The 27,408-nt window shown below is 44.8% G+C and overlaps 1 protein-coding gene across 1 annotated transcript in view; it reads left to right on the forward strand.

Moving 5' to 3' along the window:
- The window catches only part of LOC126336712 (uncharacterized), a 137,372-nt gene that overhangs the window by 105,646 nt on the left and 4,318 nt on the right, over positions 1-27,408 (forward strand). Inside the window, exons 3-4 of the mRNA XM_050000686.1 lie at positions 9,555-9,874; positions 16,093-16,303. Of these exons, the coding sequence (XP_049856643.1) occupies positions 9,555-9,874; positions 16,093-16,303 (531 nt within the window). The remainder of the gene's footprint in view (positions 1-9,554; positions 9,875-16,092; positions 16,304-27,408) is intronic.

The raw sequence follows: 27,408 nt of genomic DNA on the forward strand, positions 1-27,408 counted from the left end.
TACACCTTCTAGAGCACGTTGGGTGGCATGGGATACATGCGCACGTTCATTGTCCTGTTGGAACAGCAAGTTCTCTTGCCGGTCTAGGAATGGTAGAACGATGGGTTCTATGACGGTTTGGATGTACCGTGTACTATTCAGTGTCCCCTCGACGATCACCAGAGGTGTACGGCCAGTGTAGGAGGTCGCTCCCCACACCATGATGCCGGGTGTTGGCCCTGTGTGCCTCGGTCGTATGCAGTCCTGATTGTGGCGCTCACCTGCACGGCGCCAAACACGCATACGACCATCATTGGCACCAAGGCAGAAGAGACTCTCATCGCTGAAGACGACACGTCTCCATTCGTCCCTCCATTCACGCCTGTCGCGACACCACTGGAGGCGGGCTGCACGATGTTGCGGCGTGAGCGGAAGACGGCCTAACGGTGTGCGGGACCGTAGCCCAGCTTCATGGAGACGGTTGCGAATGGTCCTCGCCGATACCCCACGAGCAACAGTGTCCCTAATTTGCTGGGAAGTGGCGGTGCGGTCCCCTACGGCACTGCGTAGGATCCTACGGTCTTGGCGTGCATCCGTGCGTCGCTGCGGTCCGGTCCCAGGTCGACGGGCACGTGCACCTTCCGCCGACCACTGGCGACAACATCGATGTACTGTGGAGACCTCACGCCCCACGTGTTGAGAAATTCGGCGGTACGTCCACCCGGCCTCCCGCATGGCCACTATACGCCCTCGCTCAAAGTCCGTCAACTGCACATGCGGTTCACGTCCACGCTGTCGCGGCGTGCTACCAGTGTTAAAGACTGCGATGGAGCTCCGTATGCCACGGCAAACTGGCTGACACTGACGGCGGCGGTGCACAAATGCTGCGCAGCTAGCGCCATTCGACGGCCAACACCGCGGTTCCTGGTGTGTCCGCTGTGCCGTGCGTGTGATCATTGCTTGTACAGCCCTCTCGCAGTGTCCGGAGCAAGTATGGTGGGTCTGACACACCGGTGTCAATGTGTTCTTTTTTCCATTTCCAGGAGTGTAGATAGACTTATCGAAATCCGTGATTAACATATCTGATGGTCCCCTTTTCAGATTTTGTCTAAAGTTCGTCATTTTTATGTCGTGAAGAATACTACCACTGTGTCAGTTCTCGGATCGCAAAGTTTACCCAGATATTATCGATTTCGATTACAAAGAATCAATGTTCAACTCCTTTTTAGAAAAAAGTAAAGAGGGTATTTACGTACACTAGGTTACCAAGCTGAATGATACACTAGTGACAAACTCAATCATAAGTATCCATTTAAAAGAAAATAACTTCTCAGATGAGGAGCTAAGCAACTTCCACATGTCAATGAAAGTGATGGTAGCACGAAGTCAAGGCGTTAGTTAATAATATTACATAATTACGAGAACGCAGAATGTTATTCAGTAGTCATATACAAAAAGCTGGAGTGGAGGGAAAAGCAGAGAAAGGCTTGCTATTTGTATGAGTAATGCGTTTTGTGTTTATTCAAATTACATAACATACTATTTCGTAATTATTTTAAAAATTTTAATGCAGAAATCAATGTCAAAATTACATAAAATCGTCACTAGATATTATCACATGAATTAATAATCATTCATATTCTTGTGCTGCCATCACAGAGGCAGCGCTGAATTGCGTGGTGGCATCGCATTGTCCAGTCCTCTTCCTGCTGTTGCCAAGTTAACGTCTGCTACACCTCATTTGTGGGTTCCCAGTAGCTTCTCCACATCACTTAAGGCAAATTCCGCAACGGTTCCTTTGAAAAGGAAACGGTGGATATTCTGCCGCATTCTTCTCCAAGCCGAACTTGTACTCTGTCTCGAGTGCCGTAGTCATTGACGGGATGTTAAACCCTAAACTTCCTTTCGTCCTTTCTGAGGTGTAATGTGTACAGCGGTTGCTCATGACGTATGTTATGTAGTGGTGCATTACGTGTACAACGATCAGTCAAAAAGTAACGCCTTCTCTTTACCTTTAAAATTTTTTTATGTTTTCAAGAATTTCAAATGGAAATGCATAGGATGGAAACCACAACTATGACGACCAATTTATGACTTTTGAATATAATGTCCGTCCATTCCAACAGTTGCGGTTTATCTTTTACAGAGGCACGTATTCCAGTACGGTGAAAGGCACGGTCGTACTTCTGAAGCCGCTGACGCACGGACATTCTCATAGTCTCCTCCTCTTCAAAGAGAATCCCATGATGAGCTTGATTTAGCGTCGCGTATGAATGTGTGTTTGTGGCTTTTGACAATACCTCAGAATTTACTGTGCATCTCTGCTCCTAAAAACCAACCACCATGACTCACTTTGCATACTAGAATACTATAGTCGTACCTTTCCCTGCCTATCGGAGGTCTGAACTTTTTGTTCTCCGGGGAGTTGCGATGATGCTATTCCATTGGCTACCTCCTTGATTCTATTTCAATATAATGAACCCATGTCTCCAGCCACATTTTTTGGTGAGCAATTCTTTTTCTTGTATCTTTATTCTTGTCACTTAACATTCTTGATACCCAAGCTACACAGACCTTTGAGTATCGCAGCTGAATAATCGTCATCACACTGTTTTTGCTGAGGGGGGTAATGCAACGCAAAAGATCTGCTGTCACCCGGCGGTCACCACGAATGAGGTCATCGACTCGCCGAATGTTGTGTGGAGTAACTACAATCACCGGCATGTCGCTCTGCGTTTTGTCAGCCAAAGCCGTTTGCCCTTCAGCTTCGTTAAGGCAACGATCCCATCGCCTAACAGTGCTGACAGTCACTGTTGCATCATTGTATCCATTTTTCAATCATTCATGAATGCACTACCTCTGTCTGATACGAAAACCGGTGTCGGCCATTTTTCAAGCGACTGCAGTTATGGCATCTAGCATATAGCAAAAAGTTACTACTGCAGTGCACTTGAGCCCAAGCTTTGGGTAATGTCGTCAAATTAATCTTGTTTAAGGAGAAATAAATAGGAGACATCATTCTTTGTCTGAGCCTCCTACGATGGCACCGACGGCAGACGTTAAAAGAGAGGCGTTGTGCATCACGGAGAGGCTTACTATTGAAATTTCGAGAGAGTAATTTGCCCATTACCTATTACATATATCTCGCAAAACGACCGCGAAGCTAGAATTTCAGAAATTAGAGTTAATACAGAGGCTTACAGACAATCATTCATCCCACGCGCCATTTGCGAGTGGAACAGGGAATGGTTGGATCAGTTAGTGGTACTACTAGCACCCTCCACCACTCACCGTTAGTTGGCTCGCGGAGTATAATGTAAGTGTAGAACAGGTGCTGAGCACTGTAGAATATGAGACCAGTGTTAGCCCAAGGCACGTGGCCCGCCAGCATGTAGTTAGATGACTGCATGCAACATTCTACATAACTGTCGCTATTCATGCCATTTAAAATTCAGCCACTCCTAATTACCGGCCGCAAGTAATCCGCGGCCACAACCGGTTGAACCGGGGCTGACAGTTCGCTGCCGCCTTACCATGGGGATTCCTCGAACCCCCACCGGGGTATTGTGAAGGTCAACTGTACCATTCCCCCGTAAAGGTAGCCTCGTCTGTAACTAGGATGGATAAAAGTAATTCCAGCACCGTGGGGGCCTTGCGACGAACCAGCAACACTTTCGTCACTGGGAAGCAAGACAATATGGCTATATGACCTTTATTGTGCCTTATTATCTCAGGAATCGTTTCCCGCAGATTGTGAGCATTTAGCAACATCACGTTGTACAACAGCACCACTTGTATACAGCCCCATGCAGCTTCTGGATTCGTGAACTGACGGGGTGAGATAAGTTTCAAACATTTGTTGTTTGTTCAAAAAATGGTTCAAATGGGTCTGAGCACTATTCGACTTAACTTCTGAGGTCATCAGTCGCCTAGAACGTAGACCTACTTAAACCTAACTAACCTAAGGACATCACACACATCCATGCCCGAGGCAGGATTAGAACCTGCGACCGTAGCTGTCGCGCGGTTTCAGACTGAAGTGCCTAGAACCTCTCTGCCACCCTGGCCGGCAGCACTTAGTGACTTGCAACAAACTTTACTCATACACTGCTAGAAAAAAAAATAATGCACCTGGACAGAGGGCGCCGATTTTGACCTGATGAGGGCATATACCCCCTGGGGGATAGTAGATGTACTGACAACAGTTTCAGCGTCGTCCGCCAATTGACAGCGTAGAGGCATAGCTACCAGAACACTTCTGTGTCTACCCTTCAATACGGAATGCTCAAAGCCATGGGACTGAGTGTGGTGAAAATGCGTGAGGCAAGCAGGCAACCATACCACGGAGACGCACTCGTGACTATACAGCCAACTGAGCGAGTATGAAAGGGGCCAAATTGTGGCCTTCCGAGTGGCGGGATGTGCTTTTCGAGAACTTCACACATGCTGGAAGTCAGTTGTGCAAAGATGCTGGTATCAGTCGTCACGTGTGAACATTCTCACAGGCTACGGACGTCCACGCAGCATAGACGCCCGCCAGAATCGTCGTATTTTAAGGCAGCAGTGGCAGATCGGACAGCAGAGACAAGATGGCTTGTGAGCCCAGAGACGTCAACACGAACCGTTGCGAACTGATTATTAGCCGCCGAGCGGAGTTCCCGCGTGGTTAGAGGCGCCATGTGACGGCTTGTGTGGCCCCTCCCTCCGGAGGTTCGAGTCCTCTATCGGGAATGGGTGTGTGTTTTGTTCTTAGCATAAGTTAGTTTAAAAGTTAGTTTACGTAGTGTGTAAGTCTAGGGACCGATGACCTTAGTAGTTGGTCACTTGGGAATTCATAGACATCAATTTTTTTTATTACTAGCTGAGGGACTATGGGAATGCACATCTCTAGTCCGCCCTCTACTCACGCCACAGCATCGACATGCACGCCCAGACTGGTGCCGTTCGAGGATCAGTTGGAACATGGAGTGGCGCACCGTAATCTTGAGCGCTGAAAGCAGTTTCTGCCTGCTCGCAAGTGATGGTCGTTCACGCGTACGACGTAGACCTGTTGAGCGCTGTCTCGCAGAAAGCATTCATCGAAGACCCACTGGTTCCACCCTCGGACGTGTGGTCCGGGATGCAACAAGCCACTACTCACGTGCACCTTTGATGTTTATGGATAGCACTCTAACCAGCGCTCGGTATGTGGAGAATGTTGTGAGGCACGTCCTTTCGCCGTTCTTGGACAAAGAAGGTGATGTGTTGTTCCAGCCAGATAATGCTCGCCCACACACTATCCGTGAAACTCAACCTGCTCTGCAAAACGTGTAGCAACTTCCCTGGCCCGCACGATCTCTAGACTTGCCTCTAATCGAGCACGTGTGGCTTACGACGGAACTAGAAATGTCTCGTCCGAATCATCAGTCAACAAATATTACACAACAATGTGAACAGGTCGAGCAGGTATGGCACAGCATTCGCCATCTGTACTGTCCACTGGATGTCAGAGTCAGCGCCTGAATTGCTGCCCATGGAGGCTACCCCACGTATTAAAACGGGCGCTGCAGCGTGGGTCTTTGGCTGGTACCTCATAACCGCTGGTGCTATTGATCTGTAAATGTAATAATTTCATGTACTTCATATGCACTATTCCACCATTAAATCTTCAGTGAATTGGAAACCTCTCCAAGGGTGTACAAATTTTTTCCGGCAGTGTAATTTCACGGATTTACTAAAGTTTTTCACCCTGACAACCCCTACGAAATGATGGAAGGAAAAAAAAAAGTATATCGCTTACCATTTTGCCGATGTTCATGTAGTAAGAGTACTGTATAAGGTATGACGTTGTAATTTAGTACTTCCTTGCTACTAGCTGTATTCGCACCACGTTTTGTAGGCAGTATGCTCATACACCACTGAATGTAAGAGCAAAATTATATCATTGTGTGACACATACACTCATGCTCATAAATGAAGGATAATTGTAGACTGTGCTGCCACACAATATGGCACTACACCATACTGGCGCTAATAGTATAGGCACACAGGGAACACACACGAGACAGATCTGTAAGTCCACGGTATTGGTGATAAGTTGAGAAAACCGTCTTGAAACAGAAGTGCTACAAAACTCCACTGTTTCCTGCGCATGTTCCCCGACATCATTACGGGATATGATCGCCATGCACACCTACACAGGCCGCACGACGGATTGACATACTCTGGATCAGGTGGTCGAGCAGGTGCTGGGGTATAGCCTCCCATTCTTGCAACAGTGCCTGTCGGAGCTCCTGAATTGTCCTAGGGGTTTGAAGATGTGCAGCGATAAGTCCACCGAGAGCATCCCAGGCGTCCTCGATGGGGTTTAGGTCTGGAGAACAGGCAGGCAACTCCATTCATCTGATATATTCTGTTTAAAGGTACTCCTCCAAGATGGCAGCTCGTTGGGGCCGTGCGTTATCATCCATCAAGAGGAAGGTGGGACCCACTGCATCACTGAAGAGGCGGACATACTGGTGTAAAATGACGTCCCCATACACATGACTTGTTACAGTTCCTCTGTCAAAGACGTGCAGGAGAGTACGTGCACCAATCATAATCCCACCCTACACCATCAAACCATGACCTCCCTTTCAAGGACATTAAGGGGCTGGTATCTAGTTCCTGGTTCACGCTATATGAAAACCCGGACTATACCTGGACTCATCCGTGAACATAACCTGGGACCACTGCTCCAATTACCACGACTGTGGTCTTGACACCAGGCATTACAGCCTCTCCTGTGACCAGGGGTCAGTGGAATGCACCTTGCAGTTCTCCGGGCGAATAAACCATGTTTGTTGAGTCCTCTGTAGACTGTGTGTGTGGAGACAACTGTTCCACTGGCTGCGGTAAGGTCGCGAGCAAGGCTACCTGCAGTACTCTGTGGCCGTCTGCGGACACTGATGCTGAGATATCGGTCTTTTTGTGGTGTTGTACACTGTGGACGTCCCGTACTGTAGCGCCTGGACACGTTTCCTGTCTGCTGGAATCGTTGCCATATCTTGAAATCACACTTTGTGGCACACGGAGGGCGCGTGCTACGACCTGCTGTGTTTGACCAGCCTACAGTCGCCCTAGTAATATATCCCCCATAACGTCATAAATATGCGTTCTTTGAGCCATTTTCAACACACAGTCACCGTTAGCACGTCTAATAACTTCTGCGCACTTACTCGCTGCACCGTTCTCTGACATGCACCAACACACCTCTGCGTGTGTGGACTGCTGCAGGCGCCACCGTGCGACGACCGCAAGTCAACAGCACCGCATGGTCATACCCCGAGGTGATTTAAACCCGCAAACCGCCGACCAGAGCGTTGTTTCACCATGTATCAGAATTATCCTTAATACACTCCTGGAAATGCAAAAAAGAACACTTTGACACCGGTGTGTCAGACCCACCATACTTGCTCCGGACACTGCGAGAGGGCTGTACAAGCAATGATCACACGCACGGCATAGCGGACACACCAGGAACCGCGGTGTTGGCCGTCGAATGGCGCTATCTGCGCAGCATTTGTGCACCGCCGCCGTCAGTGTCAGCCAGTTTGCCGTGGCATACGGAGCTACATCGCAGTCTTTAACACTGGTAGCATGCCGCGTGAACCGTATGTGCAGTTGACGGACTTTGAGCGAGGGTGTATAGTGGCCATGCGGGAGGCCGGGTGGACGTACCGCCGAATTTCTCAACACGTGGGGCGTGCGGTCTCCACAGTATATCGATGTTGTCTCCAGTGGTCGGCGGAAGGTGCACGTGCCCGTCGACCTGGGACCGGACCGCAGCGACGCACGGATGCACGCCAAGACCGTAGGATCCTACGCAGTGCCGTAGGGGACCGCACCGCCACTTCCCGGCAAATTAGGGACACTTTTGCTCCTGGGGTATCGGTGAGGACCATTCGCAACCGTCTCCATGAAGCTGGGCTACGGTCCCGCACACCGTTAGGCCGTCTTCCGCTCACGCCCCAACATCGTGCAGCCCGCCTCCAGTGGTGTCGCGACAGGCGTGAATGGAGGGACAAATGGAGACGTGTCGTCTTCAGCGATGAGAGTCGCTTCTGCCTTGGTGCCAATGATGGTCGTATGCGTGTTTGGCGCCGTGCAGGTGAGCGCCACAATCAGGACTGCATACGACCGAGGCACACAGGGCCAACACCCGGCATCATGGTGTGGGGAGCGACCTCCTACACTGGCCGTATACCTCTGGTGATCGTCGAGGGGACACTGAATAGTGCACGGTACATCCAAACCGTCATAGAACCCATCGTTCTACCATTACTAGACCGGCAAGGGAACTTGCTGTTCCAACAGGACAATGCACGTCCGCATGTATCCCGTGCCACCCAACGTGCTCTATAAGGTGTAAGTCAACTACCCTGGCCAGCAAGATCTCCGGATCTGTCCCCCATTGAGCATGTTTTGGACTGGATGAAGCGTCGTCTCACGCGGTCTGCACGTCCAGGACGAACGCTGGTCCAACTGAGGCGCCAGGTGGAAATGGCATGGCAAGCCGTTCCACAGGACTACATCCAGCATCTCTACGATCGTCTCCATGGGAGAATAGCAGCCTGCATTGCTGCGAAAGGTGGATATACACTGTACTAGTGCCGACATTGTGGATGCTCTTTTGCCTGTGTCTATGTGCCTGTGGTTCTGTCAGTGTGATCATGTGATGTATCTGACCCCAGGAATGTGTCAATAAAGTTTCCCCTTCCTGGGACAATGAATTCACGGTGTTCTTATTTCAATTTCCAGGAGTGTATATGAGCATGAGTGTAGTTCACAAGGTACGACGTCGTAAACAATGAAATGCGTGAAAAACTGCCACATCGTGCATGACTGCTAACTCTGTACGCAGTAAATTTCGCACACAGTATCCACATATCCCACTGAGAGTACCTACAAAATTATATAATTGTACGACAACTATCTTGGGAGATCTGACGTCGTAAACATTAAGGACAAGTTCGGATATTGCGTGGACACACACCTATAAATAAATACCTGGGTAACGCCGGGTTTCTGTGCTAGTAGTTGTATAGTTGTATGCCTTTGTACGTTCGACGAAGCTCACAAAAAAAAAGCGAACAACCTGTGCATTTCTCCAATCACTTGCAAAGCCTAGTTTCTGCAGCGACCTTCTGTAGACTGCTGCTGGAAAAGGAGCAAGTTCTTTCGAACATTCTATGCATCCCGTCAGTTCCAGTCGCCCTTCTTCTGTTGTTTTTTTATTTTCTATCTCGCAGTCAATGATTTAGACATCTTCAATTTTGTCTACAGCTCGTGGTCTAGGGGCTAGCGTTGCTGCCTCTGGATCACGGGCTCCCGGGGTCGATTCCCGGCCAGGTTGGGGATTTTCTCTGTTCAGGGACTGGGTATTTGTGTTGTCCTCATCATTTCATCATCATCGTCATTTGTGAGAGTGACTAGATTGAATTGTGAAAAGAAAATGGACTGTGCAAAAATTGGGACTTCGTGCGGGCGCTGAAGACTGCGCAGTTGAGCGCCCCACAAACCAAACATCATCATCATCTTCTTCAATTTTGTTACAGGAAGTGCCGTGGTTCGGCCTCGGTACTCTCCAAATGTGCGCTGTGGAGTCTGCCATACGCCACAACTCGGAGTACCACGTGTACGTGCTCCACACGTGTGCGCCTCCTGCAGAAGGCTTCACCGTCCCCGAGGGCGCCAAGGCGATATACGCTCCAACAGATTTTTTCTTCAAGGACACTGATCTTGATCCGTCCATCTTAACACTGTACCGCTTCTTTGGTACAGAGTATTCTGTACAGCACGCGAAGGAGGTCCTGAGTCTTGTGACACTCTGGAAGTATGGTGGCATCTACCTCACCCTGGACTACATCATTCAAAGGTGAGTGACTGATGTTTTTATCTCTTCATAATTTATGTTTTTCGTGAATGAGATTTGCACTCTGCAGCGGAGTGTGCTCTGATATGAAACTTCCTGGCAGATTGAAACTGTGTGCCGGACCGAGACTCGAACTCGGGACCTTTGCCTTTCGCATGCAAGTGCTCTACCAACTGAGCTGCCCAAGCACGACTCACGCCCCGTCCTCACAACTTTACTTCTGGTAGAGCACTTGCCCGCGAAAGGCAAGGTCCCGAGTTCGAGTCTCGGTCCGGCACACAGTTTTAATCTGCCAGGAAATTTCTTATGTTTTTCGTATTTACTTCAAGTATTCAGTTCTCCTCTTCGCTGTTAGTCTTGGTATACGCTGCTTTTGCAGGGCTATTGTGAAATACTTTCATTAACTTTGTCACTGTATTAAATCAAATACTCAGTTCTCCTCTCTGATGTTAATCTTGCTATATGCTGCTTTTACAGGTCTATTATAAAAGACTTCCACAAAATTTATCATGATATTACACGATCAGACCCACTTACCACTAGTACCGCCACCGTTTACTCATCAGCAAACACAGTACCGTTACATGAATTCCACTATCAGAGGTATTGTAATGATTTTTCTCTTGTAGCTTTCTATTCGTTCGTTTCCGAACCAGGGACCCTTACTCAAGTTCATACATTTGTCCGTCGCCACCACCCATGAAAGTGTGCAACATCATGACGGAATCATCTTGTATGTACAAACATCTACAGGCGCCGGTGCCTATAACTTTGACACTGTGTAGCGTCGTTGGATGACGTTTCTGGACACGGGTTCCTATGCAAAACTTGAGATCAAGTCTCCTCTAGAAGCGTGTAACATGAATTGTGAAACACCCTGTATAACTGAGTATATTTCTGCGGAGGATTTCTGTACCATACTATGGAACACAACCTATAATCAGAAGATTATGTCTCAGTACCAGTTCAAACAAATGCTGTAGCAGTCTTCATCGCAAAGAAACATTGTAATGGAAGCAAATGGGCAAAAACGGAAGCAAATGAATGTAAAGCAAGTTGTCATTAAAGGATATCCTTTATCAGTTGAATTACTCAACTTTTATGCTGATGACACTGTTCATAAGCGAAAAAAAATGCTTGGCTCTGATGTATAATAAATAGCTATGAAAGATGGTCTTTCTCTTTGCGAAAAACGAAATAGTTATATCGGACTCATAAGATGATTTACAGTCCGTGAACTGTATTTAATAAAACAAAAAGAAGCATTCAGTTCCAATGGGTGACAAGAACAAAATTATTTAGGGGACAAATGCGTGTAACAGGTCATTGTTTTTAAATATTTTGTGTTTAGCTTGAGTTTAGATATGTCCAATGACGTTAACTAAAGAAACTATTCTCCAGTTTAAGCGACGCAGTTAAAGGACCGTACCTGAAAAAGACAGAGTAGCGTCAATGATAAACTTTTAAACAATTATGGTAGTTCTTACAATGCATTAGGGAGTAGACTGTTAGACACTGACAGAAAAATAAAAAAAAATTAACTCATACTGAAAGACACATAAAAAATGAAAAAGGCCAATTCTGAGTTCCTTGAAGAAAGAACAGTCTTAACAAGACTAAAAATTGTTAGTGATGGTGATGATGAATGGTATTGATGATGATGACGTTACTGAGGTTACGTTGCCAATTACACAATGGTAATTGTTATGTTACTGTAATTATCATGCTTATCATTTATTGCCTCCCCATGAACCATGGACCTTGCCGGTGGTGGGGAGGCTTGCGTGCCCGAACGATACAGATAGCCGTACCGTAGATGCAACCACAACGGAGGGGTATCTGTTGAGAGGCCAGGCAAACGTGTGGTTCCTGAAGAGGGGCAGCAGCCTTTTCAGTAGTTGTAGGGGCAACAGTCTGGATGATTGACTGATCTGGTCTTGTAACACTAACCAAAACGGCCTTGCTGTTGTGGTACTGCGAACGGCTGAAAGCAAGGGGAAACTACAGCCGTAATTTTTCCCGAGGGCATGCAGCTTTACTGTATGGTTAAATGATGATGGCGTCCTCTTGGGTAAAATATTCCGGAGGTAAAATAGTCCCCCACCCAGTAAAAAGACGAGGGCTAGTAGAAATCCTTCGGTAACAGTAGAAATATTGAATTTAAGTGATGAAAGGAGAAAATATAAAAATGCAGTAAATGAAGCAGGCAAAAAGGAATACAAACGTCTCAAAAACGAGATCGACAGGAAGTGCAAAATTGCTAAGGAGGCATGGCTAGAGGACAAATGTAAGGATGTGGAGGCTTATCTCACTAGGGGTAAGATAGATACTGCCTACAGGAAAATTAAAGAGACCTTTGGAGATAAGAGAACCACTTGTATGAACATCAAGAGCTCAGATGGAAACCCAGTTCTAAGCAAAGAAGGGAAAGCAGAAAGGTGGAAGGAGTATATAGAGGGTCTATACAAGGCCGATGTACTTGAGGACAATATTATGGAAATGGAAAGAGATGTAGATGAAGATGAAATGGGAGATACGATACTGCTTGAATAGTTTGACAGAGCACTGAAAGACACGAGTCGAAACAAGGCCCCGGGAGTAGACAACATTCCATTAGAACTACCGACGGCCTTGGGAGAGCCAGTCCTGACAAACTCTACCATCTGGAGAGCAAGATGTACGAGACAGCCGAAATACCCCCACTCTTCAAGAAGAATTTAATAATTCCAATCCCCAAAAAAGCAGGTGTTGACAGATGTGAAAATTACCGAACTATCAGTTTAATAAGTCACAGCTGCAAAATACTAACTCGAATTAATTACAGACGAATGGAAAAACTGATAGAAGCTGACCTCGGGTTCAAATGGCTCTGAGCATTATGGGACTTAACATCTTAGGTCATCAGTCCCCTAGAACTTAGAACTACTTAAACCTAACTAACCTAAGGACATCACACACATTCATGCCCGAGGCAGGATTCGAACCTGCGACAGTAGCAATCCCGCGGTTCCGGACTGAAGCGCCTAGAACCGCACGGCCAACGCGGCCGGCGCTGACCTCGGGGAAGATCAGTGTGGAACACGTGAGGCAATACTGACCTTACGACTTATATTAGAAGAAAGATTAAGGAAAGGCAAACCTACGCTTCTAGCATTTGTAGACTTAGAGAAAGCTTTTCACAATGTTGACTGGAATACTCTCTTTCAAATTATAAAGGTGGCGGGGGTAAAATACAGGGAGCGAAAGGCTATTCACAATTTGTACAGAAACCAGATGGCAGTTATAAGAGTTGAGTGGCATGAAAGGGAAGCAGTGGTTGGGAAGGGAGTGAGACAGGGTTGTAGCCTCTCCCCGATGTTATTCAATCTGTATATTGAGCAAGCAGTAAAGGAAACAAAAGCAAAACGAGGATAATGGAATGTAGTCGAATTAAGTCGGGTGATGCTGAGGGAATTAGATTAGGAAATGAGACACTTAAAGTAGTAAAGGAGTTTTGCTATTTGGGGAGCAAAATAACTGATGATGGTCGAAGTAGAGAGGATATAAAATGTAGACTGGCAATGGCAAGGAAAGCGTTTCTGAAGAAGAGAAACATCGAGTATAGATCTAAGTGTCAACAAGTCATTTCTGAAAGTATTTGTATGGAGTGTAGCCATGTATGGAAGTGAAACATGGACAATAAATAGTTTGTACAAGAAGAGAATAGAAGCTTTCGAAATGCGTTGCTACAGAAGAATGCTGAAGATTAGATGGGTAGATCACGTAACTAATGAGGAGGTATTGAATAGGATTGTGGAGAAGAGAAGTTTGTGGCACAACTTGACTAGAAGAAGGGATCGGTTGGTAGGACATGTCCTGAGGCATCAAGGGATCACAAATTTAGCATTGGAGGGCAGCGTGGAGGGTAAAAATCGTAGAGGGAGACCAAGAGATGAATACAATAAGCAGATTCAGAAGGATGTAGGTTGCAGTAGGTACTGGGAGATGAAGGAGCTTGCACAGCATAGATTAGCATGGAAAGGTGCATCAAACCAGTCTCAGGACTGAAGACCACAACAGCAACATCATTTATTGGAGCGTGATGCTTGTACCTTACACCGAGCACCTTGTTGAATAAATAATATATAATTTATGATAGGAAGGGATCATAATAACACATCAAGATAATTTAAAACAAATGCAATTCTTATTGAAGCAAAAAGTTAGGACAATACCCTTACACAATTTTTTTGAGGTGAAACTGCCACATTATTTTCTGGTAATAAGGTGGTTTTCGTGGGGTGGTACGGAAATTTTCCACGGAAATATACTCAGTGAGAGGAGAAGGTTGCCCGAGCGGTTCTATGCGCTTCAGTCAGGTTAGTTAGGTTTAAGTAGTTCTACGTTCTAGGGGACTGATGACCTCAGATGTTAAGTCACATAGTGCTCAGAGCCATTTGAACCAGACGAATGTTAGGAACTCTTAAGAAGCCGATGATGATACTATAAGTTTCTCAATTTTATAGGTAATAGTGTTTACACTAATGGGAAATTGGTTTATTTAAACATTAGGAGTTCCTTTCTCTCATTCTTATTATTTCATTTCGTACAACGTGTTTTAATGCTGTCCTGAAACAGAAAAGTACAAATTTATGACATTTAAAGTGAATGTGGATGCACAGTAACTAGTGTTAGGTATTTTTCAGCTAGAAAATCTGTTAAAATAAACAGGACCTGTTTACTTACGTTAGATGAAGAATCAAAAAATATAACAACACAGTTTTAAAATTTATCTTTTATTTTATCGACGAAGTTGTACATTTACTTTTATGATATGACTAGTTTCGAATTTATTCAGATGTAACAATAAAATAAAGTAAATACCAAGAAACCGTTATCCACTACTCTGCGTTGTTGTTGTTGTGGTCTTCAGTCCTGATACTGGTTTGATGCAGCTCTCCATGCTACTGTATCCAGTGCAAGCTTCTTCATCTCCCAGTACCTACTGCAACCTACATCCTTCTGAACCTGTTTAGTGTATTCATCTCTTGGTCTCCCTCTACGATTTTTACCCTCCACGCTGTCCTCCAATGCTAAATATGTGATCCTTTGATGTCTCAGAGCATGTCTTACCAACCGATCCCTTCTTCTAGTCAATTTGTGCCACAAACTCCTTTTCTCCTCAATTCTATTCAATACCTCCTCATTTGTTATGTGATCTACCCATCTAATCTTCAGTATTCTTCTGTAGCAACGCATTTCGAAAGCTTCTATTCTCTTCTTGTCCCAACTATTCATCATCCATGTTTCACTTCCATGCATGGCTACACGCCATACAAATACTTTCAGAAACGAATTCCTGACACTTAGATCTATACTCGATGTTAACAAATTTCTCTTCTTCAGAAACGCTTTCCTTGCCATTGCCAGTCTACATTTTATATCCTCTCTACTTCGACCATCATCAGCTATTTTGCTCCCCAAATAGCAAAACTCATTTACTACTTTAAGTGTCTCATTTCCTAATCTAATTCCCTCAGCATCACCCGACTTAATTCGACTACATTCCATTATCCTCTACTCCATTACTCTACAACTGGTGAAAATGTATTACAGCTAACTATTGCATTTACCTATGTACCTATGTGAGCTATATGGAATTATACATCTGAATACTGTGACTTATACCTGCTTGTTGTGATATAAATACACTCTAAGAAAGAAAAGATCCATCACGAAGAAATTATCCGAATGGGACGAAAATAGGCAAATATAATTTACAATAGTACCAAAGAAATGATTACAATTTCAGAAAACCTGAATGATCAGTTCACGAGAAGAGAGAAGAGAAAAGAGCTTCACAAAATGAGCGAGTGAGTAATGTCACAAACAATTTTCGGTATGGAAAGTTTTCAAAACACGGTATCTCGCAAATGACTCTCACTAGAATCCGCAACGATCACCACTGAAGTTCTAATTTATTCTACTTTTAGTCTGTTAATGACAATAGGCATCATCCCATTAAAAATTGTATGTTTCCAAAAAAATATACTTTAGAAGTATAATTACAATGTTAATTGGCTAACAGTTGGAGCCTCTGACTACCCATAGGTTATGTGAAAACCGCACATCAACAGCAGTTTCCATTTCCACAGTATTTGCGGTGCATGTCTTACGTGATGCTCCCCGGTATGGAGACTACTGCTTGGTGTTTGGATAACTGTTGATGGTGATTGCTACAGGCCGCTTTGGGGGTTGGGGGAGGACTGGATCGCGGCAGCGGGCCTGAAAGAGGTGTCGCTGCGTGCCATGTCCCTGTCTGCGACGCCGCTGTCTCCCGGCCAGCAGGTGGCCATCGAGATAGTGCGGCGTCTGCACGTCGACGGCGGCGCTCCAGACGGCGCCGTCGCACTGGTCACCAGCGTGCTCAGCGAACGCTGCGCCTTCGATCAGGTGAGTCACGCTCGCGAGAGTTCGAAGTGGGCAATTAGACGAGAAAATATCAGATTCATTTGCTTTAGACTTACTTTCCATCTTGTTACGAATGTCAACACATTTACTTGACAGCTACGGCGGATCGTATTATGGCACGTGCACCACGACATCCTAAACAAGCTGTACTTTTATAATTTCATGGTGTTTAAACCACACTTTTTTTCTCTCCAAAGTAACGTCTCCAGATGGCCATCGTGTCGGTAGTGGGTCACTGTCCGCTCCGTTCCTATTACGTAGTTGCGCTGGGAAAAGGAATCCACTAACGTTCGCGTTAGGTTATCGAGTGCATGTAATGACATCAGTTTCGCCATGAGCGACTCTAATCCGTCCAGATCTTTTTTTTCCAGTCTTCTGAATCGTTTGATGCGGCCCGCCACAAATTCCTCTCCTGTGCTAACCTGTTCATCTCAGAGTAGCATTTGCAACCTACGTCATCAATTACGCTACTGGCCAGTAAAATTGCTACACCAAGAGGAAATGCAGATGATTAACGGGTATTCATTGGCCAAATATATTATACTATAACTGACATGTGATTACATTTTCACGCAATTTGGGCGCATATATCCTGACAAATCAGTACCCAGAACAACCACCTCTGCCCGTAATAACGGCCTTGAGACGCCTGGGCATTGAGTCAAACAGAGCTTGGATGGCGTGTACAGGTACAGCTGCCCATGTAGCTTCAAAACGATATCACAGTTCATCAAGAGTAGTGTCTCGCGTATCGTGACGAGCCAGTTGCTCGGCCACCATTGAACAGACGTTTTCAGTTGGTGAGAGATCTGGAGAATGTGATGGCCAGGGCAGCAGTCGAACATTTTCTATATCCAGAAACATCCAGCAACATGCGGTCGTGCATTATCCTGCTGAAATGTACGGTTTCGCAGGGATCTAATGAAGGGTAGAGCCACGGGTCGTAACACATTTGAAATGTAACGTCCACTGTTCGAAGTGCCGTCATTGCGAACAAGAGGTGACCGAGACGTGTAACCAATGGCACCCCATACCATCACGCCGGGTGATACGCCAGTATGGCGATGACGAATACACGCTTCCAATGTGCGTTTACCGCGGAATCGCCAAACACGGATGCGACCATCATGATGCTGTAAACAGAACCTGGATTCATCCGAAAAAATGACGTTTTGCTGTTAGTGCACCCAGGTTCGACCTTGAGTACACCATCGCAGGCGCTCCTGTGTGTGCTGCAGCGTCAAGGGTAACAGCAGTCACGGTTTCCGGGCTGATAGTCTATGCTGCTGAAATGGTCGTCGAACTGTTAGTGCAGATGGTTGTTGTCTTGCAAACGTCCCCACGTGTTGACTCAGGGATCGAGACGTGGCTGCACGATCCGTTACAGCCATGCGGATAAGATGCCTGTCATTTTGACTGCTAGTGATACGAGGCCATTGGGATCCAGCACGGCGTTCCGTATTACTCTCCTGAAGCCACCGATTCCATATTCTGCTAACAGTCATTGGATCTCAACCAACGCGAGCAGAAATGTCGCGATACGATAAACCGCAATCGCGATAGGCCTCAATCAGACCTTAATCAAAGTCGGAAACGTGATGGTACGCATTTCTCCTCCTTACACGAGGCATCACAACAACGTTTCGCCAGGCAACGCCGGTCAACTGCTGTTTGTGTATGAGAAATCGGTTGGAAACTTTCCTCGTGTCAGCACGTTGTGGGTGTCGCCACTGGCACGAACCTTGTGTGAATGCTCTGTAAAGCTAATCATTTGCATATCACAGCATCTTCTTCCTGTCGGTTAAATTTCACATCTGTAGCACTTCATCTTCGTGGTGCAGCAATTTTAATGGCCAGTAGTGTATTTGCTGGATGTATTCCGATCTCTGTCTTCCTCTATAGTTTTTGTCCTCTACAGCTCCCTGTGGTACCATGAAAGTCATTCCCTCATGTCTTAACAGATGTCCTATCATTCTGTCCCTTCACCTTATCAGTGTTTGCCACATATTCCTTTCCTCTCCGATTCTGCGTAGAACCTCCTCATTCCTTACCTTATCAGTCTACCTGATTTTCAACATTCGTTTGTAGCACCACATCTCAAACGCTTCGATTCTCTTCTGTTCCGGTTTTCCCACAGTCCATGTTTCAGTACCATGCTTACTCCAGACGTACAATCACAGAAATTTCTTTCTCAGATTCAGGCTAATATTTGATGTTAGTAGACTACTGTAGGTCAGGAATGCCTTTTTTTGCCATAGCTAGTCTGCTCGTGATGTCTCTCCGTCCGTCATTGGTTATTTTATTGCCTAGGTAGCAGAATTCTATAACTTCATCTACTTTGTGACCATCAATCTTGATAATAAGTTTATTACTGTTTCCATTTTTAATACTTCTCATTACCATCGTCTTTCTTCGATTTACTCTCAGTCCATACTGTGTGCTCATTAGACTGTTCATTCCATTCAGCAGATCATGTAATTCTTCTTCACTTTCACTCAGGATAGCAATGTCATCAGCCAATCGTATCATTGATATCCTTTCACCCTGAATTTAAATTCCACTCCTCAACCTTTCTTTTATTTCCATTATTGCTTCCTCGGTGTACAGATTGAACAGTAAGGGTGAAAGGCTACATCCTTGTCTAACACCCTTTTTGATTCGAGCACTTTGCTCTTGGTCGTGCACTCTTATTATTCCCTCTTGGCTGTTGTACATATTGTATATGACCCCTCCCTCCCTATAGCTTACCCGTACTTTTTTTCAGAATTTCGAACATCTTGCACCATTGTACATTGTCGAACGCTTTTTCTAGGTCGACAAATCCTATGAACGTGTCTTGATTTGTCTTAAGTCTAGGTTCAAATGGCTCTGAGCAGTATGGGACTTAACATCTGAGGTCATCAGTCTCCTAGAACTTAGAACTACTTAAACCTAACTAACCTAAGGACATCACACACATTCATGCCCGAGGCAGGATTCGAACCTGCGACCGTAGCAGCAGCGTGGTTCAGAACTGAAGCACCTACAACCGCTCGGCCACATCGGCCGACCTTTAGCCTTGCTTCCATTATTAACCGTAACGTCAGAATTGCCTCTCTCGTGCCTTTACTTTTCTTAAAGCCAAACGGATCGTCATCTAGCGCATCCGCAGTTTTCTTTTCCATTGTTCTGTTTATTATTTTTGTAAACAAGTTGGATGCATGAGCTGTTAAGTTGATTGTGCGATAATTCTCATACTTGTCAGCTATTGCTGTCTTCGGATGTTACTGTGATAATAAGAGACGTATAAATACACTTCGTGTATTCGTCTGCGTGTAATAATCGTTCTTCGGAGCCCGGGCCGCGTCGCGAGGTGTCGGATTGTGTAGCGTGAGCGTTCAGGCCATGTGGTGCGCAGCTTACATCCGCCGCGACACGGGCACCAGCTATCGTACCGTCTGCCACCGGGGGCGTAGTCTTCACCTGCGGAGGAGGCGTGTGACGTCAGCGACTGCGTTAGCAACAGCGGCGTCTGAACGTATAGCTGAGCACCAACACAGCAAGGGAGGCGTATCTCATGCGCACATTATGAAACATGGGTGGGACAAAAAGCGCCGGCCGTGTGGCCGAGCGGTTCTAGGCGCTTCAGTCTGGAACCGCGCGACCGCAACGGTCGCAGGTTCGAATCCTGCCTCGGGCATGCATGTGTGTGATGCCTTTAGGTTAGTTAGGTTTAAGTAGTTCTAAGTTCTAGGAGACTGATGACCTCAGATGTTAAGTCCCATAGTCATCCGAGCCATTTCAGCCATTTTTGAATAAAAAGCGACACAAAGAGCGCAACAAAGCCCTCCACAAAAACTTCCGAGCCCCCAGAAACAAGTAACGTGTAGTCGGACGACCATGAGGACATAGTACAATACACTGATAAGGAATTCCACGTAACCGCATTACTGCCTTAAAAGTACTATAGTTGAAGTACAAACTTACTCATTGGGCAACATCAAACGCAAAACTGACTGAGGCTACAGAACAATAAGAAAAAGAAAATGCCGGACGTAGGGATAAAACAAAAACCGGCTGGAGTGGCCGTGCGGTTCTAGGCGCTACAGTCTGGAACCGAGTGACCGCTGCGGTCGCAGCTTCGAATCCTGCCTCGGGCATGGACGTATGTGATGTCCTTAGGTTGGTTAGGTTTGGTTAGTTCTAAGCTCTAGGCGACTGATGATCTCAGAAGTTAAGTCGCATACTGCTCAGAGCCATTTGAACCATTTTTTTTGATAAAACAAAAACAGGTCGGATCGTTCGTTTGCTAGTGCGGCAGCTACTGCTCCATTCGCTGGGACGGTCGATACAAAATCAAAGGCTAAGACCACACAGGCTAAGCAAGGTAGCACATTATTCATCAAATCCCAGGACAAGAAAGATGCAAAGGAAATACGGACACGTCAGTCAGAACCAATTGATTAGAAGACAGAAAAGATAAGAATCAAGAAAATGAAGACAGCAAGAAATGTAGTCATAACTGAAGCAGAAATAGAAGAGGAAATCAGGAAACTGAAACGAAATTCGGAGTTGAATAAAGAAATAACATACGAACCACCTAGGAAGCGTAGGCTGAAAGTGATAGTGTATGGTTTCCCAGTTACCATGCCAGAAAGTGAGTTAACTGAGTCACTGTACGAGCAGAACTTGGAGGGAACGACACATAGAAAACAATTCTTAGAAGGAACGAAAGTCGTGTTTAAAACAGACCCACGGAGGAAGCTGAGAGTAAATTAGCTACTGGAGGTAAATCCAAAAGTCAGAGCACAATTGGTTACGCGTAAAAGAATATACATTGGCTTTCGATCAATTACTGTGAAGGACTACGAGCCAGTCACCAAATGCGATAACTGCCACGACTATGAACACTTTGCTAAGTACTGAAAGGGAAATAAACCGACATGCTCTCATGTAGAGTGTGACAATCTAAAAGAGAACTGTAAAAATATTAAGCGAGCTCCAGTGTGCATTCCATGTGCGAAAAGGAAGATATCATGCAGCCAAGGAGGTAAAGACTGCGTGACATACCAACTATTCCTGGAGCGGGAAATTCAAAGAACCGGAAATGGATTCTGAACCGTTGTGCAATCCGTGGTGAACATTACAGGGAGCCACAGAGTAAATACAAACGTGCAAATATCATGTCGGCAGTCGAAGAAGGTGAAACACCGTCCAGGAAGAAAACTATTACACTCGAGCCCACTGATCAAATGGATTATAAGATTATCTGTCATTTTTGTAAGAAACGGAAACTTCCATTGAAGAGAAAGCGAGATGCATAAGGAGCCAAAATTTTTTGGTCTAAAGTGAAGAACGAGAAGAGACATAGCGACACAAACGGAAAACGTGACTAACCATATAGACAATGGCGACAACAAAATGGACAATACAAAGGCCACTAGTAAGAATAATGGAGAGAAAGAGTGGGGTTTCTAGAAGAGGCTAAGAAGAAAGGAAAACAAGGAACGGACAGCATGCCTACCTCCAGACAAGAAAGAGTTAAAGGACATACTATCAAATTCAGAAAAAGTTGAAAGTGCAATAAACGCAAGGAGTGACAGCACGCAACAAGCTGTAGTAGGGAGTGTCACAGCACATAGCAGCTTCAGAGTGTAACTAACACTAGAGGATGCATCGCCTACGCAGACGATCTGCTAATTATAGTATCTGCTGACACAAGGGTTAAATTAGAGGAAAACTGTACGGTAGTTCTTGAAAGACTAAGCAACTGGTGCGTAGAATACTAACGATAGCAGTGCACAAGACAGTTTATATATATTACTAAAAGGAACATATTCAAGAATAAAAATCCCACAGAAACCTATTTGTGAAAAGAAAAGTAGTATATAGGTACCTTGCAATTAACATCGACGGAAAGCATAAGTTCAATGCACATATAGAAATCGTCTGCCAGAGAGGCATTAAAATCATAAATAAAATAGCAACAACTGTACTCCTGCTTCTCACAAGCGCATATAGAACAACACCGACTGAGGCGTTGCTAGTGATATTAGGCTTGCTATCGCTAGATCTAGCAGTAAGGAAGACAGGTGCAAAATATTGTTTCAAAAAGCGCGGTTATGATAAGATAATGAGATACTGGGCACAAGAGCCTTATCGAATAAGGAAATAAAGGCATACATTAAGAGAGAATGGCAAAAAAATCTGGGAAAGGGCAGGAACAGCTAGGAGAACCTACCAGTTCTTTCCTGACGTGAAATAAAGAACAAGAATGACATATTTCCTTCCGACCAAGAAAGCTATGCGCTACCTGTCTGGAGATGGTCCGTATCCCAACTAATTACTAAAAATGGAACAGTGCACCACAGACACTTGTGAATGTAGAGCAATTGATACCCCGGATCACATCGTCTTGAAATGTGCCGTTGGACAAGATGTTACAGACCAGCAAAGGAAAGCATTTAGAAATGCAACAATTTGTAATATAAATAGGAATGAGAAACGGTGACGTAAACAGAACTCGCTTACAGCGAAGATATCAGGTTATGAACTGCAAGCCTACATAGGTGAGAGTCCGTCAAGGAGAAGCCATACGTCATAATAACGAGATGCGCCAAGGCACAACACCCACCTACAATAACCTTTTGAAAACAGCGAGGAGACGGGCCTCGCGGAGGGCCAGGAAGGACTTCCTGACAGCCATCTCGCAGTCTCTACACCTTGGGTGACGCAGCAGCACAGCCCCTGTAAATCCTGAGTTGCACCTCAGCGCGCCGGGGGCTAACCATCCAGAAAAAAGAGAGATCCAGCTTGGTCCCAATACCACGTACAGTAGTGTAGTGTAGTGCTGTGTAGTGTAGTGTTGTAGCAGTGTAGTCCAGAATATTCATTACAAAATTTGTGATCTACCAATGCTGTATAGTGTTAAAGACCAGTAGTGTGTACCTTCTGGATTCCGGACGAACAGATTTCTGTGCGTCAAATCGCCAAATGATAGTGTTCAGACTTTTCTTTAGTTATTATTGCTATTATTTTTTTTTAATGTAGTTATTCTATGCAGATCTTCCCTTAAATAGCATTATGCTTAGTTACTACTAACATCTTTGAAATCATGTAAAATGTTATGTGCTTCATTCATGACAGTCCGTGTCCACCATTCGGTCTGTTTTTTTATATAGATAAGACTAAAAAAAAGTAAACTTTGTGTCCTGCCTTACGGCAGGTCTTATCATGGGGGAAGCCTTGTAAGAGAGGTTCACCACATGGACGTATATGGAAGTGATTCCAGTGGTGGTTTCCCGTTGCCTTCCACTGATGATGATGAAATGATAATGAGGACAACACAGCATCCAGTCCATGAGTGAAGAAAATTTCCCACCCAGCCGGGAATCGAACCCGGGCCCCTTGGCGCGACAGACCGCCGCGCTGACCACTCACCTAACGTGGGCGGACAGACTAAAATAAAATAGGAAATAAATACATAAATAAATTTCAAAATAACATTACACGTTTCAGCATTCCGTCATTTACAAAGTGTATAAAATACAAGACAAAACTGGTATAAAAATATGAAAAAGTGTTATATTTTATCAATGATTAGAGACATAGTGTAATGAGTGTAGTATGGTTTTCTAGCTTACCAGTGTTATGACAGTTATGTAAAATTGTTCAGTATATATATCGTCAACATTCTCAATCACGAGATCAGTGCAGACTGCTATCAAGGAATTGGAAGCTAAGTGGACTAAATAGCTAGGTGGCGCTATATACATGGTACATGCTGCATTTGTTTTTCACAAATATATTTTTATCATTACATCGTCTAAAACTATCGTCAGTAAAGAAGCCAACGGCGTTGACAAATTAGTAACACAGGTTTTCACGCGATCATCAAAGTTAAGCAAAGTTGTGTGCCGTTACCACCTGGATGGGTGACCGTTTGGGCAAAACCGGCTCTCGTTGGTTTTAAGCAGACACTAGTCACCGAAGAGGCGTCCAGCTGAAAGACGTGCACCAGGCCGTGGCGCCACACGACACCGCCTTCTTTATCAGTAAACAATTCGCGGAAATAACTTTATAATGTTTTACAAAATTGTATTTCCTACAAAACAATGCGTAACAGATCTTTTGCATGGTCGAAAGTAATACATTGGAAGAGGCTGCTGACTAGTGCTAGCATACATGAGGCAGTTAGTTTATACACTGTTAAGTTGTCGAAAGTTGTTTGTTAACAGACAGTTTGCCGCATGTACGCTAGTTATACTTAGCGGCCCCTTTCAGTGTTTTATTTTCGACCACACAGAAGATCCGCTACGCATCTTGTAAAGCACTGCAAAGTCATTTCCATGAATTGTTTTCTCATGAAAGTGTTTTGTACGATGTAACGATGAAAACGTAGTCGTGAACAAACAGAGGCAATGTGTACCATGTATCCAGCGCCGACTAATAACAGTAAGAAATTGAATTCTATTGTAACGTGGGAAATTATAATTTTGTTTTGTTTTGAGAAGCTTTCAGAATCTGTATGGCTTCTACAAAATCAAGAAACCTCGTACAACGCATTATTTGCAAACAAATAAATTGTTCTTTCTATATTTCTTTGCGTGCACAATTCCAGAGATAAGAGTAATACAGTCACGCTGGTGTAGCACGTAAAATTAGATGATTTCGTTGTAAACAAACCCTGTCTTAATGTTACAGTGCACTTAAGACTACCACAGATGAGGTGTAAGGTGGTTAATCCGTTGTAGATGGCTGGGAGTAAGCCACGCCTCAGTTTTTAGTCCTTTCCCGCAAGGGGGAAGGCGGGAACTTTGGGAATTCTTCTTCTTTCGTGCCTTGAATTATGTTTTTCTGATCTAAGTCAGTTTATTGATAAATTTGCAGGGGCGGGTGTGTACAGCTCTTACGTGCCAATGAGAAGTCTGTAGTCCTGACCTACGGTAGGTAAAGAACTTACGATTGAAAATATGCGGGCTCGACCTTTGTCAACTGCGAGTAGTGATTGTGATAAATCAGTACTTCTTAGGCCGCGCGAGATTAGCCGAGCGGTCTGGGCGCTGCAGTCATTGACTGTGCGGCTGGTCCCGGCGGAGGTTCGAGTCCTCCCTCGGGCTTGGGCGTGTGTGTTTGTCCTTAGGATAATTTAGGTTAAATAGTGTGTTAGCTTAGGGACTGATAACCTTAGCAATTAAGTCCCATAAGATTTCACACACATTTACTCAGTACTTCTTGGCATAAACTCTAGAGTAGTATTCTATGCCGACTCTAGCATACTTTGTACGTAAACTTTATTGAGTCTTGAGATATCATTGACGATGAGGGAAAGTGGTGGTGCAGCTTCCCAACTTGGCAAGGGCAAACACATGACATCACAAGCTTTCTCTTCTTAAAATCACGCAATCGTCTTTATGTGAAAAGCCACACCTTCCTCTACCCTCTACGTTTGAAGCACTATGGGCAGTGCCGTCAGTCCATCGCTGGATTCTGATGATCTAGCGCGCCACTTGGACAGATTTTGGCACGATGTCCCTCAGGACGACATCCAGTAACTCTATAATCAATGACAAGCCGAATAACTGCTTGCATAAGGGTCAGAGGTTGCCCAGGGCGTTAATGACTCGTTCAGTATGTGAAGCTCTTTTTCTGTAATAATTTGTTCATCTGTACAAGTAAGTCACATCTATCGATTTCCGACCCATTAGGATAATTAGTTCGTGGAGCGTCGCTTTTTCTTTTGTCTTACAAGGAACCCTTTGAGTGCGGGGTCGCAAGTTTAGTTTTTTAATAAGGCTTGTCGGAAAATGCTGTATTAACAATTATGTCAGGAAAAACATTAATTGCTAATGACTCACCAAGTGCATGAGGAGAGCGGCAGAAAATGAGTCAAACTCCTGTAGGAGGTATGTATTACACTTCACATAATAGACGTCGTCGACATCTAAGAGATGATGAAAACAAACCCTTAGTTTACACCAAAAACTCCGAATGAAAAAAGGCGCGCCATAGTCATCCTAAAGACTCACACCATCAAGATCGAAGGCAAACTTCTTTGGAGTTCCAACGATGCAGGACGTTCAGCTAGGTATCTACTCTTAAAGAATACATATAGAACAACGTTTGTGTAACGGGGTGATGAGAACTGATCTAATGTGACGGCATGCGACCGAATGCGATACAGTCTGTCGTTGAGCTTATCGTGAAACTGCCTACCCTTTAAGGGTGGCTGCAGACAGTGAGACAACATGTTTTGCAGGCACGGAAAAGCAAACATCCAAAGGCTGAATTTGTTCAGTGATTCCAGGTGGAATGAACTGCCATGTTACATACTTTTCAGAAGGGATACTTTGCTCGAAAGGAATATAATTTTTATACGCAGACCAGACCAGACCAGAGATTGCACAGAAGCAGTACTCATACCATAGTTGTAGTTCTCTTAGCCCATTTTCCCACTCTTGATTGCTGTCGCGTAGTTATTATCTACTGCCCTTGCAAAATAACGTACACAAGAAAAAATCATAGGGGACAGAGCACCTTCAGCTTCTCGCAGCACAATGAATAACTTTTCAGCCAGTTTACCATGCAGATTAACAGTCGGAATAACTGTATAAGTATTCCTTAAGGGACTGATGTTAGTTGATCTTCATGTAACTCTCTTGGTACCTCTAATTTCCAGGGTTTCTTTCATATGAATTTCATTTTCAAATCCACATTGGTCGGAGTTGAAAACAAATTCCTTACTGAACGATTGGATAAATTTGTATATCTACTACGACGGCATATATATATCGATAAGAAATGATTTTAGTTAGCAAGGAGCGATTAGTGAGGTAACATCATCATCATGAAACGTTAGGCTTCGTGTTAACAGTAAACATCATGTAAGCATAGTCAGTGTTCTTGGATATAAGTGTAGTGTACTGTGGGTCTACGATTTAACTCATTTTGTTTCTTATTTCCACATGTTGTTGCAACCACTGAACAGGGTAGAAATAACTGCTCGATACACTATTAGTCTGGTGCACAATGTTAGATCTTTATTTAGAAAGATCCGTTATAGCACACGTCCAAAAGCCAAATGGACAGCAAGTATTTTGTTCTCCACA

The sequence above is a fragment of the Schistocerca gregaria genome, chromosome 2 (genome assembly GCF_023897955.1).
Source record: "Schistocerca gregaria isolate iqSchGreg1 chromosome 2, iqSchGreg1.2, whole genome shotgun sequence".
Classification (NCBI taxonomy): Eukaryota; Metazoa; Arthropoda; class Insecta; order Orthoptera; family Acrididae; genus Schistocerca; species Schistocerca gregaria.